This window comes from Magnolia sinica, chromosome 2 (assembly GCF_029962835.1).
Source record: "Magnolia sinica isolate HGM2019 chromosome 2, MsV1, whole genome shotgun sequence".
Taxonomy (NCBI): domain Eukaryota; kingdom Viridiplantae; phylum Streptophyta; class Magnoliopsida; order Magnoliales; family Magnoliaceae; genus Magnolia; species Magnolia sinica.
The window spans coordinates 96,945,165-96,963,617 of record NC_080574.1 but is presented as its reverse complement, the minus strand read 5'-3'; the positions used below and the strand labels follow the sequence as shown (position 1 = coordinate 96,963,617).

The 18,453-nt window shown below is 41.3% G+C and overlaps 1 protein-coding gene across 1 annotated transcript in view; it reads right to left on the bottom strand.

The window, feature by feature from the left end:
* Positions 1-16,745: 16,745 nt before the first annotated feature.
* Positions 16,746-18,453, bottom strand: part of LOC131237291 (probable amidase At4g34880) — a 50,904-nt gene continuing 49,196 nt past the window's right edge. The window contains exon 5 of the mRNA XM_058234990.1: positions 16,746-17,326. Within this exon, the coding sequence (XP_058090973.1) occupies positions 16,979-17,326 (348 nt within the window). The 3' untranslated portion in view covers positions 16,746-16,978. The remainder of the gene's footprint in view (positions 17,327-18,453) is intronic.

Genomic DNA, 18,453 nt, shown 5'->3' with positions numbered 1-18,453 from the left:
GCCTCTTGCCGAGAAAAGGTGCAGGTCTGGGAACCATAGGTGCTCGCATACGGGACGACCTGTCCCCGTCCTGCTCTGCTCGTAAGGACATGCTCACTAACTCCACATAGGAAGAAATGCTAGCACAGCATATCTTCGATCAGATCTCAGGCCTCAATCCCTCAGAAAAGCGCCGCATCCTCATCGGCTGATCACCCAAAATCAAAGGAACATAGCGACTTAGCTCAGTGAACCGGTTCTCATACTCCATCACCGACAGCCCTCCCTGGCAGAGGCGAAGGAACTCACTCTCTTTCTCATGTCGGTACGTAACCGGGAAGTACTTCTCGTGGAAGCGTGCCTCAAATGCTTGCCACGACCACTCATAACCTTCCTCGACAGTGCGAAGAACACTGTCCCACCATAGACTGGCCTCCTTCTCAAACATGAAGAAGGCAAGCTCGACCTGCTCAACCTCAGAGCAGTGCAGCGGTCTCAGCATCTTAGAGATGCGATCGATCCAATACTCGGCCTCCTCGAGTCTCTGAGAACCCGCAAATGTGGGAGGTCGTAAGCGCTGGAATCGCTCAAAAGTGCCGCTCGCACTAGCGCTCCCAGATGGGGGCATAGGTGAAGCAGGAGGAGTCGTCCCCACTGACTGAGCAAAGATGCTAGCCATGGAAGATAGGAACTGTTGCTGCTGCTGTATCAACAACATCATCTGCTCAAACCTATCAGTAGGCGGAGCAGACGAAGATGCACGACTCGGCTCAGGAACCGAAGGTGTGACTAGAGGAGCCATAGGTGTCGGCCCAACACCAGCATGAGACGGGCCCGACTGTGGATCCGTCTGGCTATCGCTTAGGGGAGGAACCTTAGCAAGCGACTCAACCAAGGAGAGACAGGCTGAAGTCTTCGAACCCTTAGGAGGCATACCCTACATTCAACAGAGGATGCATCCTGTAAGATTCTACGCCCACATGATCCATCCACACAGCATCACAACACAACTTCAATGATAAACAACATGCATTCCATTTAATAAAATTTGTCCCAATACAAGTAGTGCAGCATTACATGAATCACGACAGGAAAGCATGTGAACAACAACATCTAAAACTTAAACAACAACAAACCATTACAAACAACTCCAACTACAAAGCCAACAATGGTTACACACAAAAAGAAACCACAAAATAAAGCAAAGGACGACTACAACGACAACTACTCATCGGAATCAGGAGATGGAGACGGGGCACCCTTATCCTGCAAGCAACACAGGATAGACTTCAGAGTTCGAGTCACCTTCTTGAACTTATGCTTCACAAGGCCTTGAAGATCCATGATATCCTGGCGTAGAACAGCCTGCCCTTCCTCAAGCCGTGCGAGATGGGCATCCCTGGCAGCCTGATCTGCGCCCTGCTCTGGTGCCACAGGAGGAGAGCTATCACTCGTATCCTGTGCCTCTACCTCTTCCTCGTCCTGCTCTGTTTCTTCTTCAATCTCAGCTCCACCTTCAGCATAACTCTCATCCTCATCACTCTCTGACTCATCCTCACTCTCTGAGGCTTGCTGACGAGGACCAATCTCCATCTAGTTAAGGGTCGTCAGATTAATGTGACGAACAGGCACCGGCTTTTCTGCCCTAAGCCGATAGCCAAACTCATGTGTAAGCTTACAAATGAGTCAGCCAAATGGAAGTGAGTCAGTCCTCCTAGTCGAACGAGCGATGAGAATAATTTGGCGCAAGATGTACGTTGGCACACATAACTTCGCTCCTTGCCCCACTTGATACAGAAAATCTACCATCAGGCGCGTACACTCGCTGCAATTGCTCCATCTTAGATATACATTGAACGTACACATGTGGTGAAGCAAGCAGTAATCGTCCGTCATGTTGGTAGCTAGAAGACTTCTATTAGGCTGCCATTCGACCAGACGACCACACAAGAGCCGGGTGCGACGATCCCTCTCGCGCATACGATTCAAATTCTTCTCACTGGCATCCACCTCACTAAGTGGCACATTCAGGAGTCGGGATATCAAAGCGACGTTGATCGTGGCCTCCCGACCGCTACCACAAGGAATCTTGAACTACAGAGGCTCCAGCGATGGACCACAAATATTGGCATAAAAAGCTCGAACAGTACTAGCATTCGCGCGATACTCGCCCTCAAACAAGGGACACCAACTAGCCTCTTCTAGACGCTCCAGCAACAGAAACTCGCCATACAGCCGCGGATCAACATGAGCCTCAAAAAGGACCCTAGGGCCTTCATAGACTCCATGTGATAGCTCCGCCAACAAGGTCCTTCCAATGAGAGCTCGAGGATCAAGGTCCCGCTTGGTCTGGAATTCACGAGCGGCGGTCGTGCTCGCGGCGGCACCTCTCGGCCTCCGTGCACGAGTTGGGGGGCTAGGCCCAGCTTTATCTACGGGTGCTCTCTTCTTCCCCATCAAAGAAAGAAGAGTGGAGATGGAAAAGATGGCCGTGATAAACTCAAAGAGGGCCATGAAAATGAGAGAAATAGGAGAAATAGGAAGGATGGTGAAGCTTCCACACACTTGAGATCCCAAAGAGGGATTTGAGAGCCCAAATGAGAAGAAAAGGAGATGTAAACAGCAATGGGGGGTGAGGTTTTGAGATGGGTTGGTTGGGTGTGCATGAAAATGGAAGAAGAAGAAGATTTGGAAGAGATTTGGTGGAGTTTTGAGAAGAACTTAGAGAAAAGGAGAGCTAGGGAGGGTGGATTGTGAAGGAAGTAGGGTTTAGAAGAGGTTTTAATCAGTAAACCATGGAGGGGTGGGCCACACTAGGCCCCAAACTCGTCGACCCGAGCCGGCCCGCCAGCCTGGCCCGCTGATCGGCGAGGGCTCGCCAAACTGGCAAGGACATCGCCGGTCTCTGGACCGTCTGGTGATGCCTCACCTTTTGGACGAGGTCCTCTTGGTCCCTTATACTCTAAATGAGGTGGGTCCCCCCCTGGGCCCCACTGGAAATGCCCCGATCGGCCCATTTGCTTGGTTCGACGCCTATCGGGCCATTCGGGTAGAAATCTAATACAAACAGAGATTTCTAGACAATTGAAGGGTTAAGATGGGAAGATAAACCATCTAGACTCATTAATAAATGGTCTAGAAGAGATTTCAGGTCGCTGTGTGTGATCAGGAGAGAGCACAGACTCGATCTCGGCGATCGTTTTCAGTAAACTTTCACCGATAGAAGCAACGGAACACAAACACACAATCTACGATAATCTTACACCCTAAAACACTAAAGTGGCGACAACGTGCGGTGTGTGACCATAACCCAGGTCCAGCTTAATCCAATTCATGCTCTGATACCAACTTGTAACGCCCTGCAATTCGGGGGTCGAGCATAACTCAGCTCCCGATTTCAAAACATCACTTATGCAATATATTGAATGATGGATGTATGTTGTCTGTATGAGTGCATAAAACATGGAATAGATTAAGCCAAACTGCAAGTATAATTCAAGGATAAGTGAAGAACGCAAGCAGAAGACTTAAAGAAATATATGTGTACATGTGTACATCCCTGAAATACATATATATACCAGGTCGTATTACAAGTGTTGCTATCAAAATTACAAGTATCAAATTACATCATTTAATCCTAAAAGAAATCCCAGCATCTCACACATCAGAACAAGGCTCACTAGAACCCGTCTGAAAACTGCATAAAAGAGAATGCAGCTTCTTCATCATCGAACTCCGGCTCAGCCTCAAAAGTCGCATCAACATCTGCAACTAAGACAAAGTCTGGTGGGTGTTTAAACACCGCCCCAGATGTGGTAATGAGTGATCAACTCAGTGGAACAATAAAGCAAAGGTTAACATGTTATCAATTCAATCAAGCAGTAATGATAAAGCAGAATAATCAAACATGTCTTAAATACTCTTGTTAATGCAATGATGTATGCAGAATGATGCGTGCCCTAACGCGTACACCCTCAGCGTCTTCATCTTACATTACGCATAACATCGCCTCAAAGTGCGCCACGTCTACAAAGCACATGCAAATGCGGTGCATGAGCATGATTACAAAGTTGTTATTAGTCCTTTTCATATAACAAGATTGGGAAGCTAAAGTACCTTCCTCATATCACCATCCAAATAGTGATCCATTCTAGGGTCGTCAGTCCTAGGTATCTCATACGATCATATGGTTTTAGGTCGTTGCAAAGGGTTCTTCACCAATCAATGCACGCCTATCATACCTTCGTTACTACACTAAGGCTCGTCACCTCAATGCGGTATCCAGGTATGCTCGAGGTCACTACAAAGGGCTCGTCACCAATCAATGTAGGCCGACAGCACGAATATAGTGTCCCATACTACCATAATCGGCTCACGAGTTTGGTTGCTCACTGGTCACTATGGGGAGGCTCATTATCCCAGCGTAAGCCGACAGCTCTACCATGATTCCCATACCACCATGTCCGGCTCATGAGTCTTAGCGGATCAAGGTACAACGGTTTACAGGATTTGCACTGGTAAGTTTGGTACCCTAGATTCAAACAATAGCGTCCATACATGGTAAACATACATCGGACAATCGGGTTACTTGACGAACTCGACTAGCACGAGCGCACGTTGGGTTGAATGACATAGAGTGCGCAAACACTCCGTGTGGCCAAACCACTGCCGACAACTCTAATACGACTCGGGTTTGCCTAACACGTCCTTTGTGGTGAAAGCAGCCTCAACCACAATCTCAAGGCTGATTGCCGATTTCCTGGACTAATTCATAGTCCTAAACATATTCCACTACAACAGATATTCATATCAACAATTGAGAATAGTAATAGAACAACAACTCAAATCATGTGGTATATAAGCATTTAAAGAATATCAACTTAACATGGATTTTACACATAAGTAATGCTTGAAATTAAACAAGAAGGAATGTAACTTGCATGTAGGAAATCATACACATCAATAGGAGTGTTAAGAATCGCTTCTCAACACCCGCAATTAGGTAAATATATTATACTTTAGATCATTCAGACATTTCTACAAACACTTAGAATACATAGTGCAACGTACATGACGTATGTTGAAATACACGCATTTGGGCAATTCCTTTTACCAAGGAGTTGTCACACATATAGTTAGCATAGGTACATGACAAATAATCATGGCAAACACATGTGCATATTTTATACATATACGGTACTTCCTACATATACATAGAATACATAAATCTCAATATATCACATGCATATCAGGAACGTAACATAAACATAGCATTTGACATGTGAAATCTCATCTATAACAAGAATAAACCATTAACTAGCATTAAAAGCCTTGAAAACCATAACCTATACAATTAAAGTCCACACCTTAAACCAGAAATGGAACACCGAACTGATTCAGATGAGATGTCTTCGTCAACGGCGACTAGATAACCTAAGACAAGCATAGAAATGAGCTACAACAACACAAAGACTATTCTAAGCTCTAAAACAGATTAGGGTTAGGTTAACTTACCCAAGGATGAACTTCGAATCGCTGGAAAAATGATTCAAAAGTGAAGGTTTAAGGATGAAGAAGAACAAGAAAGAATCTAAGATGATTCACCAACTTTTCTCTCACTTTCTCTCTCTTTTCCTCTCTCTTTCTTAGCTAGGGTTAGGAAATTCGTATGGAAAAGAGAGCTAGGGTTTTAAGGTCTAAATATAGGCCTAACATTGATGAAAACAACCCCAGGACCAAGGTATACTTAGGTTATAACCAAAATAGGTCTCTCTCGATTCAACGGAGCACTTCTGGTGGGCCTTTTTCCACGAAAGGTCAGACTTAAGCTCACTGACCATGGATCTAGGTCAGACTGAGTTTTTGTACCGATCAGATCTTCAGATCAGCCGTGGTGGACCACAATCAATTCAACGGTCACCGAAACTCGATCAGGTCCACAAGCACAAGGACATGCCTGGGCCATCTTTCTTGATCAGAGGGTGAAATTAGGTCAGAATCCAACGGTCAGATTGCTTAAAATCGTCGTGCAAGCGACACGACTCAGATTTCATAAAATCACATTAATTTCTCACCGTTCTCACACTCTTCACTCCAGACTCAGATAAATCGACCCAGAGCATCATCTGGACTTGATTTTTGAGGTGATGGCCAAGTCCAACATGGTGACCAATACAACCTAAGATCATCGCTATCGGACTTACGACGCGCGGTCCAGGTCCGATCCAGAACTTCCAAAAATTCTCAAGAGCAACTGGATTTAGCAATGGATCCCAGATTTAAGAGTAACCTAGCGCTAACTATTCTACAGATTTTGAGTCATGCAGATCAAATTTAAAGTGCTTGATGCAAATTTCACAAGCAATCAAGTTTAACGCTAATTACCCTAATTAACTACTAAAGGAAAATAGAGGTAGTACTCGGGTTCAGGCACAAAATTTTTCGGGTCATTACACTGAACGGTATTGCGTGCTTTGATATTGGATGACTCATGGACTTGTCAGTATTTTCGCTTACTCTATTATCATATGATTTATGATCTTGCCAATATTTTTGACATTGTATTGCATTGAATACTTGTCACTTATCTTGTGCACACACTTTCACCACCCTTTAAGTTTTCTATAAGCTTATGCACGATAGATGTGTGCAGGTGGCGTTAGGTTGCAGCAGCATTAAGCATAGAGTGTGTAGCGGTCTTCTGAAGCTTTGATTTCGATATATGTATTTTTCTTTTAACACTGTATTTAAATGTTTATATTAGTGGATATGTGATGATGATGTTACCTTTGTGACTTAGGTAAACTTGTGGTTATGTTTCTTATGAGATAAATGTACATTGAAAAATCCTCCTTGTAGGATTCCAGGATCGGAACCTGGTATTTAGGTGCTAAGAGCCGAGAATGGGGTACTACGGAGGCTGTCGGCACCAGATTCGGCGATCGGGATTCCTGTGAGTCTGATTTCCGGGTTTGGGGCGTGACATGCACATTTATAGGCTACGGGCAACATGATTTTAGCTTTGGCTACAGGTTTTAGGATATAGAAAACAGGAAAATCATAAGAAGCAAAGATGTAGTCTTCAATGAAAAAGTGATGCATAAGGACAGTGTGCAAGAAAATAAGGCCGAGGAGAAAGAATTTGTAGAGTTAGAAGAGTTACCAGACGCAGGTGTTATAGCACCACAGGATGATCATGCACAGGAGCATTATGAGGCAAAGCCACAGACACCGGTTGTGAGGAGGTATACTCGAGAGAGGAGACCCACAGTCCGATACTCACCCTCTTTACATTATCTACTGCTGACAAATAATGGTGAACCAGAGTGTTTTGAAGAGGCATTATAGTAGGATGATGGATGATGAGATGAACTCTCTTGAGTCTAATCATACATGGGAGCTAGTCACTCTACCCAAGGGTAAGAAAGCTCTTCATAACAAGTGGGTTTACAGACTGAAGGAGGAGCACGATGGTTTGAAACGGTACAAGGTTAGATTAGTTGTGAAAGAGTTTCAACAAAAGGCAGGTATCGATTTCATTAAAATATTTTCACCTATGGTGAAAATGTCTACGATTCACATGGTCTTGAGTATAGTGGCTACAGAGGACTTATATTTAGAGCAACTAGATGTTAAGACAGCCTTTCTTCATGGGGACCTTGAGGAAGAGATATATATGCATCAACTGACAGTATACGTGGCACCAGGAAAGGAGAACAAGGTGTGTAGACTGAAGAAGAGTTTATATGGCCTGAAGTAGGCCCCAAGGTAGTGGTACAAGAAGTTCGACAGTTTCATGTCAGGAAACGGTTTTAGGAGATGTCATGCTGACCACTGTTGTTATTTGAAGAAGTTTGATATGTCGTACATCATCCTTCTTCTGTACGTTGATGATATGTTTGTGGCTGGTTCAAGCATGAAGGACATCTCAGATCTCAAAAGACAACTGTCTAGAGAATTTGCCATGAAGGATTTAGGAGCTACAAAACAAATCCTAGGCATGAGGATAAAGCATGAAAGGAAAAATAAGAAATTAGTTTTGTCACAGGCAGAGTACATAGCCAAGGTACTTGATCGATTCAATATGAGAGGTGCTAAGCCGGTTAGCACTCCATTAGCCAACCACTTTAAGTTATTTAAGGAGCAAGGTGTAAAGACGCAGGAGGAACATGACTACATCGCTAAAGTCTCATACGCGTCAGTTATTGGGAGTTTGATGTATGCTATGGTGAGTACAAGGCCAATCATTGCTCTAGCAGTGGGAGTTGTTAGCAGGTTCATGAACAACTCTGGGAAGGAACATTGGAAAGTTATGAAGTGGATTCTTAGATACCTGGTATGTACTAAGGATGTAGGGTTGTGCTATGGTGGATCAAAAATCAAGTTACAAGGCTACATGGATTCAGATTTGGCAGGACACATCGATAGCAAAAGAAGCACTACAGGTTATGTCTTTACTCTGGGTAGTGTTGCAGTCAGTTGGGTCTCTCAGTTACAGAAGATAATATATATCAATACAACGGAAGCAGAATATGTTGCAGCTACAAAAGCATACAAGGAGATAGTGTGGATGCAAGGTTTCATGAAAGAGTTGGATAAGAAGCAAACAGATTACAAGTTGTACAGTAACAATCAAAGTGCAATACACTTGGCTAAGAATTCAGCCTTTCATTCAAGGACCAAGCATATTGCCATTAGATATCACTTCATACGTTCGTTACTGGAAGATGGATTGATTGCTCTGGAGAAGATTCATACAAGTGAGAATCCTGCGAATATGCTGACTAAGGTGGTCACACGGGAGAAGCTGAAGCTCTGTTCAGCTTTGATTGGTCTTCAGGCTTGAAGACGGGGAGGTGGTGCACTCCAAATGTAGAAAATGTAGGTTTATGGTGATGTTTCTCCAAGTGGAAGATTGTTGAGATGTGGAGCCACATCTGGGGGCCACTCGACCAGTCGAGGACTGCTCGACTCAAATTCTAGCGAGCATCAAGGTTTGGGTTTCGAGGTGCTCAACCAGTCGAGGCCCATGCTCGACCAGGCGAGGGTCTGCTCAACCAGTCGAGCAGTCTGCTCGACTAATTAAGGTTACACAAATTCATTTTTGAATTTGATGCGGACTAAGGATTTTGGAGTCAGTTTTCGCAGGGGTACGAAAGGGGAGTTGCCTAAACTATAAATAGAGGTTCCTAGGGCTTTTCTAGGTAGTATGAGAGTTATTTCCAAGGTGTGAGCAAAGGGTTTTCTCTACTTCCAAGGGAGAGGTTAGTATATTGCCTTGTAACCTTCGTTCTTTCTTCATAATGGAAGTTTGCATCCGTGGTTTTTTACCCTTGTTGGGGTTTTTCCACGTATATCTTGTCTTGTGGTTTATTTTGAATACTTTAATTCTTTTCTAGTTTATATTTCTTCTTGTTTATCATTTGTGGGTGACACCGGAGATTGGATCTCGGTTCACTGCGTTGTTGGCATGCTGCGCAACATCATGATGGTTTCATATATTACAAATATACATCTTTCAAGATGGGCGTCCAACTTTCATGGCAACACATGTATTGCATATATACATCTTAGAAATATATAGCAAGTGACAAGAAACATTGAGAAGTGGAGGGTGGGAAAATAATTTAGATATTTTGTAAGAAAATTTGGCGTGATGGAAATGCACTTCCCTCAATTTCCTATTAGTTTTGACCGTCAGAGATGTGGGAAAGAGAGTTTCTTGAGAGCCCTATTTCCTTTCTCACATTTTCCACTAAGGGCCTGTTTATTTATATAGGGTGAAAACAAAACCTGGAAATGGAAAGCAAGTAGGGAATCCCAAAACATGGAAATGTGATCTTAGCACGGGTGAAATGGATTCCCCATTCCTAGATTCTTTTGCACCATGAATTTTCTTGGAAATGCTTTTGTTTTCCCTTTTTTTTTTTTGTGTTACCATCCAATCTGAATTGGTAAATCTAACCAAGCTAAGGAAAGAGATTTAACAAGTTTTTGAGGAAATGGTTAAGGAATCTTTGGAAAAGGAAATCGATTTCCTTTTGTTCTTTTGGTTTCTCAAACAGAGGAAACCATCACATAAAAGGAATTCATTTTTTTTTCGTGGTTTACCATGGTTTTCTCTCTAAAGGTCTAAACAAATAGGCCCTAATCCAAACAACCTAAATAAATCAATGTTACTTGTAATTAAAAAAAAAAAAATGTGAAAGTGCCTATAATGATTTGTCAGTAAAACTGGACCATGTCTTCATATAAATGGCATTTAGTTCACACTTCTTTGACCCATGTATAAATCCCTCTTTTTCCTGTGTACTGATAGAAATTGAAATAATTGCCACAGATGAGGAAAAAGAAGAAGAAAAGAAATGACTAGAGAAATCAGAACATTGTGTCTAGAAATTTAGAAACAAGTAATACTAAGCATGCACATGTATACAAAATACTCCTAGGACATTGAATGAATGCTCATTATGAAAATTTAGGTCCAATGACTAACATGTTTATTTGTTCAAAGGGACAATTCGAAGCTATGCTCATGGTGGTGATAGACAGATCTTTTATTGGGATGTATCTGAAAATAGAGAGGAGCTGAAAGATTTTCTGTATTTGAGACAACCTAAAGGGGTTGAATATATAGAGATTACAGTCATCTATATAAGGAAAATAATAAAATTAGAATCCTCTACCTATGGAAACGAACTATACAAGGTATATAAGGCATGTGAGCCTATCTAACATTATCAACTGGATGTGTGATTCAAAAATTCCATGGTCATGATAGTGAGGTTAGTTCCTTACTGAAAATGATTGGCATAAGGTATGCTAGTTGTGTTCATACATTATGAAAGCGTTGGAACCATGCCCGAGGAACCTGTTTGAGGCCGTACAGGGCTTTCTTTAGGTGACATACCTTATTGTCAGGGATTAAAGAGCTAGGAGAAGGTTTCAAATATACGGTTTCTAGGAGGTTTCCATGAAGAAATGTATTTTTCACATCCATCTGAGTGAGTGGCCATGAGTGAACAGAGGATATATCCAGAAGAGTACGAACAGTTTTCATCTTGGCCATGAGAGCGAAAGTCTCATCATAATCAATTCCGTATTCCTGTTTGTATCCCTGAGCGACAAGTCGAGCCTTGTATCAATCCAATGATCCATCAGACTTGAGCTTGACAGAATAAATCCATTTGCTACCAATTAGTTGTTGGTCAGCAAATCGAGTGACAATGTCCGACATATGATTATCATCCAATGCCGCAAGTTCTTTTGTCATAGCCTTCTTCAAACAATCATGAGTGGCTACCTAAGAGTATGAAGTAGGAATAGAAACAGTATCCAGAGTAGCATTCATGGCAGACATAAAGCATATCAAGCAATTAGGCGCTCGATGTTCTCGAGCAGAGCGACGTATCGAGGTAGGTTCGGGATCTGCAACAGGTACAGTAGGTTCGGGTTGAGTAATAGGTAGTGGATTTGTACGTGGTCGACATGAGTAAACCTACAACAAACGAAGGAGAGTACTTGAGGCAAACGGAATTTCTGGAAAGGAGGTTAAACCAGGAGAGTTTAGAGTGTGCGGAGGAGGAAGAAATGAATGAAAGGCAATATGTTCAAGAAAAACATTATGTTGTGAAACCCGAACACGACGAGAAACCAGATCATAACATCGAAAACCCTTCTGAGTTTCCCCAAATCCCAAGTACATACATTTGACCGATTTTAGAGATAGTTTGTTACGTTCACGTGAAGCCAAGTGAACATAACAGATACAACAAAAAACACGAAATGTGGAATATGCAGGAGGTAAGCCGGTGAGAACAGAGTAAGGAGATTTGTTGTTCAGAACTTTAGTTGGCATTCGGTTAATCAAGTATACGGAATGTAACATTGGTTCCGCCCAGAAAGAACGAGAAACACTCATAGCTGTCATCAAGGTGTTGGCAGTTTTAACAATATGACAATTTTTTCGTTCAGCCACCCTGTTCTGTTGTGGAGTATCAGAACAGGTGGTCTGATGAATAATCCCATGCCCTTGAAGAAATGTACGAAAATCGGTTGAGAAATATTCTCCCCTGAGTCAAAGCGGAGAGTTTGAACTAGAACTCGAAATTGAGTCTCCACCATAGAGTGAAATAACTTGAATTTTTCAAAAACCTGTGACTTCGATTGCAGAAAGTAAATCCAAGTGTAACGTGTGAAATCATCATTGAATATAACATAGTATCATAACCCAGAGAGAGACATAATTGGTGAAGGACCCCAGACATCCATATGCACAAGTTCAAACATAGAAGATGATTTTGTAGTACTTAGAGAAAAGGGAATACACTTACTTTTTGAAAGACAACAGGAAGAACAAGAATAATCCAAATTATTTTTATTGAGAGAAATATTCCCTAACATGCCAGACGAAATTAACTGAAGTAACTGATCGGAATGTGGATGACCCAGGCGAAAGTGCCACAGTTTTCATAATTTATTTGCCGAACAAATATCTAATGAAGATGAAGAAAAGAAACAATGAGCCAGAGTGACAAATGGATCAAAATGCAGCAAGTACAAACGACCATGCCACCTACCGCTCCCAAGTACCTTCTCCGTTACCAAATCCTGCACAAAACAACAGTTTGGAAGAAATAAGAGTAAGCAGTTATTAGATGTGAATTGACTAACTGGAATTAAATTGGAGGAGAGGTTAGGGACATGAAACACATTACGAAGGGTGAATTGGCGATGAGCAGAATGAGAGAAAGTCAATGATCCAACGGACTGAATAGGTATTCTAGTGTCATTCGCAGTAAAAATAGCCTGATTGTCGGTGTAAGGACGAATGTCATGAAGATGGGATACAGCACCAATCTTATGATTGGAAGCACCCGAATCAAAGAACCATGTAGAAGATGGGGATATACCTGACATACCGGCCAAAGAAAGGGCCTAAATGATTTGCTGGAGCATCGCAGGAGTCAACGGAGATGAAAGACCTTCAACAAAAACAGTAGATGTAGAATCACTAATAGACAGCTCAGAAAAAATAATGACAGCAGTAGTAGAAAGAGCACGACCACGGCCACAGCCACAACCACCACGTCCACGGCCGAAAGAAGATGCATAGGCACGTGTACGACAGTCCTGAATACCATGACTAGTCTGTCGACAATAAGCGCATCATTCTTTGTATTGAGCGACAACATGACCCACCTTGTTGCAGTCGTGACAAGTCAAAGGAGTAAAACCACATGTTGTAGTGGTGGACACAACAAGCACCATATCAGATGATCCCGGAGTTGAGGAAGGAAGAGAGAGAACTTTCAGTCACTGTTCCTCAGCCAATAAATCATTAATAACCGAATTCAATAAAGGAGTAGGGCTACGGTTCAAGAGAGTAGCCCAATAATGCTAAAATTCCAGACGCAGCTTCATAAGAAACTGTCGAACTTGCGCACTCTCGCGCATAGTTTGGAATATCTTAAAGTCATGAGGAAATGTTGGATCCATCATAGTCATCTCAGTCCAAACTGTGACAATTTTGGAGTAAAATGAATGAATACTGTCGTCACCCTGAGTAAGGTTAATGAGATCCTGTTCCAGACAGTATAACCGGGCCGCATTACTCTGTTGATAAATTGTCTGGAGATGCTCCCACATTGCCTTAATAGTGCGATGAGGTTTGAGGCCAACAGCAATGGACCGATTGACAGAATCGAGAATCCAAGTAATAATCCATTCATTATTCATTTCCCAATCAGCTAATTTGTCGGCATCTGTGGAAGTGGGGATAGTAACAGATCCATCAATTAGTCCCCACAAACCACGAACTTTGAGGAAGTTCTGAAAATGGATGGCCCATAGAGAATAGTTGGTACCATCAAAACTACAATGTGGGGCCTCTGTACATGACGGGTTCTTGTCCATTGATCTGAAGTAATGTATAGCACGTAAGGAGTTGCAGCAGAAGAAGGTCGTAGAAGTACCATACAGCAGGAGATACCCAAGGCGGAGTAGCAATAGTAATAGGAGCTCTGGATCTGGAAAAGAGAGATTGGAAGCAATCGGCAACAAAGGCAAAAGGGGCGCTGGATCTTGATCTGGATCTGGAAAATCGAGCAGGGGTGCTGGATCTGGATCTGGATCTGGAAAATTGAGCAGGGGCGCTGGATCTAGATATGGAAAATTGAAAAATCGAGTAGGGGCGCTAGATCTTGATCTGGAGCAGGAAAATTGAGCAGGGGTGCTGGATCTGGAGCAAGAAAATCAAGTAGGGGCGTTGGATCTGGATCTGGACTAGAGAAATTGAGCAGGAGCGCTGGATCTGGATTTGGAATATTGGAAAATTGAGCAGGGGGTGGCCGGACGTAGCAGGGATGGGGTCGGACGCAGCAGGGATATTGGAAAATCGAGCAGGAGCGCTGGATCTAGATCTGGAATATTGAAAAATTGAGCAGGGGGTGGCCGGATGCAGCAGAGATGATGACTGGAGGCAAGAATGGTCGGATCTAACAAGTGGTGGTGCCGGTAACGATGGGGTGGCCAGATTTAGATCAGTAGGGCTCTGATGCCATGTAAACTGGCTAAAAGGTTTTCTATATTTGAGACAACCCAATGAGGTTGAATATATAGAGATTACAACCATCTATATAAGGAAAACAATAAACTCAGAATCCTCTACCTATGGAAATAAACTATACAAGGTATACTAGTTATACAAGGTATGTGAGCTGTCTAACACATACATCATCGTTGTCTTTATATGGTCTTACTTTGTTTATTTTTTAACTTGGAGATATTCAGTTCTATCAAACCGAAGGTGATTAGTTGGATCCACTATCACTCTTGGATATCCATTTATAATTTGTCGAAGTTGTTAATGGCTGATACCGCACTTATTTACATGAAAGTTTACAAGTGATTAATGATATTTTAACGGAACCTTCCTATCATCAAACCATATTTTTCATAGTATCTACGATCATTGATGAGTATCTATGTACGGAACATAATAATCCGTCATTAATGTGAAGCATGCAAAGGTGCATTTTTAATGGAGATCTACCATGATGCAGTGCTATTTTATATTCTTTTGCTCATTCTAAAATACTTTTTTTTGAAGGATCTGATTCTAATACACGTGGTTGCTTATCACAAAAGAAGAAGAAGAAGAAGAAAAGATTTCTCTTCGACTAGCTATTGTAGGCTGGAGTATTGGGAAATTAAGATGCAACATTAATGGAGAAAGAGTATCGCAAAAGCTCCCTAATTTTCTTCAGTTCACGATGTTGTTAAATACGATCACATATATGCATACTCATATGCATTTCGCATACGCCGTGATGGCACATATGCTAAAAAAGAGATAATATGTGATGTATGCGATCGCATATCAGCCAGCGGTCAGAAATTTGACTGTTGGCACATTAAATCTTTCTTTTTTTCTTTTTTTCTTTCTTTTCTTTCTTTTTTTTGCAAAAAAAAAATAAAAATAAAAATAAAATGACTTTTTGCTTATAAAATAATATCCAAACCTCCTCCATTTGCAACATTCTCACCCAAAAACTCTCTTACTCTCTTCTTCTCTTACATTTTTACTTCCATGTGCAATTTCTCTCTCTCTCTCTCTCTCTCTCTCTCTCTCTCTCTCTCTCTCTCATAGTTCCTATTTCAAGTTCCAATGCAACATCAACTTCCAAGTTCTTAGTTCCTACTTCTCTACAATATTAAAGCAAGAAGATCATTCAAGAAGGGAAGTTTCCCTCTCTCTTGGAAGATCAAGTTTTAAGCTTCAAGCACTTTCAAGGAAGATTCTCATTCAACATTCAAGCACTCTCATTCTACAATCTACATTTCTCTCTTACATAGTTACACATTCTAATATTCTACATTTCTATATCATCTTCATTCGTTTTCTAATTTCTAATCAACATTCTAAATTATATTTCTCTCCACATTCATTTCATTATCATTTATTCTCTCTCTCTCTCTCTCTCTCTCTCTCTCTCTCTCTCTCTCTCTCTCTCACAATTAGGGCTGTTTGGCATCTCTATAAATAAGAGCTTATTGGCTTATTTCTAAACAAAAAACTTTTAGCCTATTTGGTAAAAATCTAATCATAATGCTTATTTGTTTAGAAAGTTGCAAATAAGCTCCAATTTTATAAGTTAGGGAGGAGTTACTTTTTGAAACATAGGTTATTTGGGTTAAACGGGAAGACATTATGGACTAATTTTTGGACAAGTTTGTCCTTAAACTTTTCAAGTAATTCCCATCGTACCCTCTTCTCCTCTTTACAATCTCTTTGAGGTAGGCCCACATGATGAATGACCCATATTGAAGGTGGGCCTCACATGATGAATGGTCCACATCAAAGGTGGGCCCACATAATGCGCAGTCACATCAAAGGTGAGTCCCACATGATGGATGGCCTGCATCAAAGTGTGGTCCCACATGATGGGCGATTCACATCAAGCAAGCCCTACTTTGATGGATGGTCCACATCAAAGGTGGGATCCACACCACCCTCGAGCTAATTATGGGCTATTCACAATGAAAGAAATGGAAAAAAAAAAATCCATTTATGGCTGAAATCCTTACCACTAAATGATGGGAAGTGAGTAAAATCCCAGCTAAGTTGATATGCACCATTTTTTTGGAATTCTATAAATAGCCTCCTCAAACTTCAAAATATTGTCCACAATCCAATGTCCTTTCAACTCTCAAAGTTTACAACCTTCCAATAACTGAGAGTATGGGAAAAATCATTTGTCTGCTCGTCACCTTATATATAGTAGAAATTTATTGAAATTTATTTTGCTTCTTTTATTTCCACCATGTTACTATAGCTTGAATGAAGGACAAGTTTTAGAGCACACAAACTTATAAGGAAAACTTTAGTATGACTAGCCATACAGGCACTTGCCTACTACTAACATAGGAAACAATTTCACATGAATGAGATCCACCCCATATCCACACAGGTTATACTAGATTGGTTCTCGCTACCATGTCATGGCTTGAATGAAGGTGGCTTACGAATCTTGGTCGCTTGTTCAAAAGCATATGCGATTTCGATAAGCTTGGGTTCAGACCCCCTTAATCCTCCGAAGCAAATCCCAACAGGCATCCCATCCATTTTATATCCTGCTGGAATGCTTATTCCTGGACACTCACCTATTGCAAGGACCCTTGAAGCAACCCAGTCAGGTGTCACCATTGCATCCAAGTTATTGTCCTTCATCATCCTCTCAAATCCATCTTTCGACAGTCTCTTTATGGTCTTTATGATGTTTTTGTTTAGTCCATTTGTCCTCTGAGCTCGTAGAAAGATGGTCTGACCATATTCCTTGACATTTTCCTGCATAAAAGGTATTTTTGTTATTTGAAAACACATTTATTAATTAACTTGTGAATAAATAACAAATGAATACATACATAAACACATTTGTAATTTCAACCAAAGTCCTATAGGGACCATCACTAATAGAGTTGTCAATGGGCCATGCCTGGGGTAGGTCTCAGCCTGGATTTTAAACTATTTTGGGCCAGCAATCGAGCCGACCTTATTCAAAATTCAGAATTTTCAGGCTCAAGCCCAGCCCATTGACACCCCTAATATCTATTGAATGTGAATAAGAATATGATAAATTAAACTTAGAGGGAATTGCAAGGTTGTCCATAGAATTGTTGTTTTCAATATTTCAAATATTACACATCTCATAATTCCACTATTGTGAGAGTTGTCCTTAGATCTCTTAGATTCTGACAATCTTAGTTGTTTTTTTCCTCTAGGCATTTGTTTTCTTACATGTGAACTATTATTATATTTATTTATGAACCATTTAGACTTGATAACCTACTATCTAACTGAAGTTATGCCTCTTGATAGATCAAAATGGTAGAACATGATTCATGTAACTAACCCTAATTAGTTGGTATAAATCTTAAATGATGATGATGATTTATAAACCATTTGCTTTCTAGCCCACCAGTCATAAGTTTAGAATCATTCATTAGGAGAGTTTATAGGCCTTTTATTTATATGGGGCCCATCATATCAACCGCCTAGACCATATCTTGTTGCCCCACATGCAAATGAATCAAATAAGGGTCATGATACAATAAGGGTTCTTTAATGTGTTGGGGCCGAACACGTGTCAAATATACAACTAGATAACACACATGTCAGATATTTGAGCCATTAACCAGGTAAGCTAAACTAGACAAGCAATGGAGAAAAAGTAATGCGATTACGCAGGTTAATCTTGTATGATAAATATAGGTGGTTACTAGGAGAACATGAGTATGCATGTTGTAGGTGAGTGAATTTAGGGCAAATGGGATTTATTAGCTTTTGTGTCCTTAAAAGCCAATCACAATGCTCATAGCAATGTAAAACTATATCGTCTATGATTGGAAGTGCACTATGGTTCCATTCTAATGGATCTTCATCATAAGAATTATGTGATTATCAAACTGGTTGAT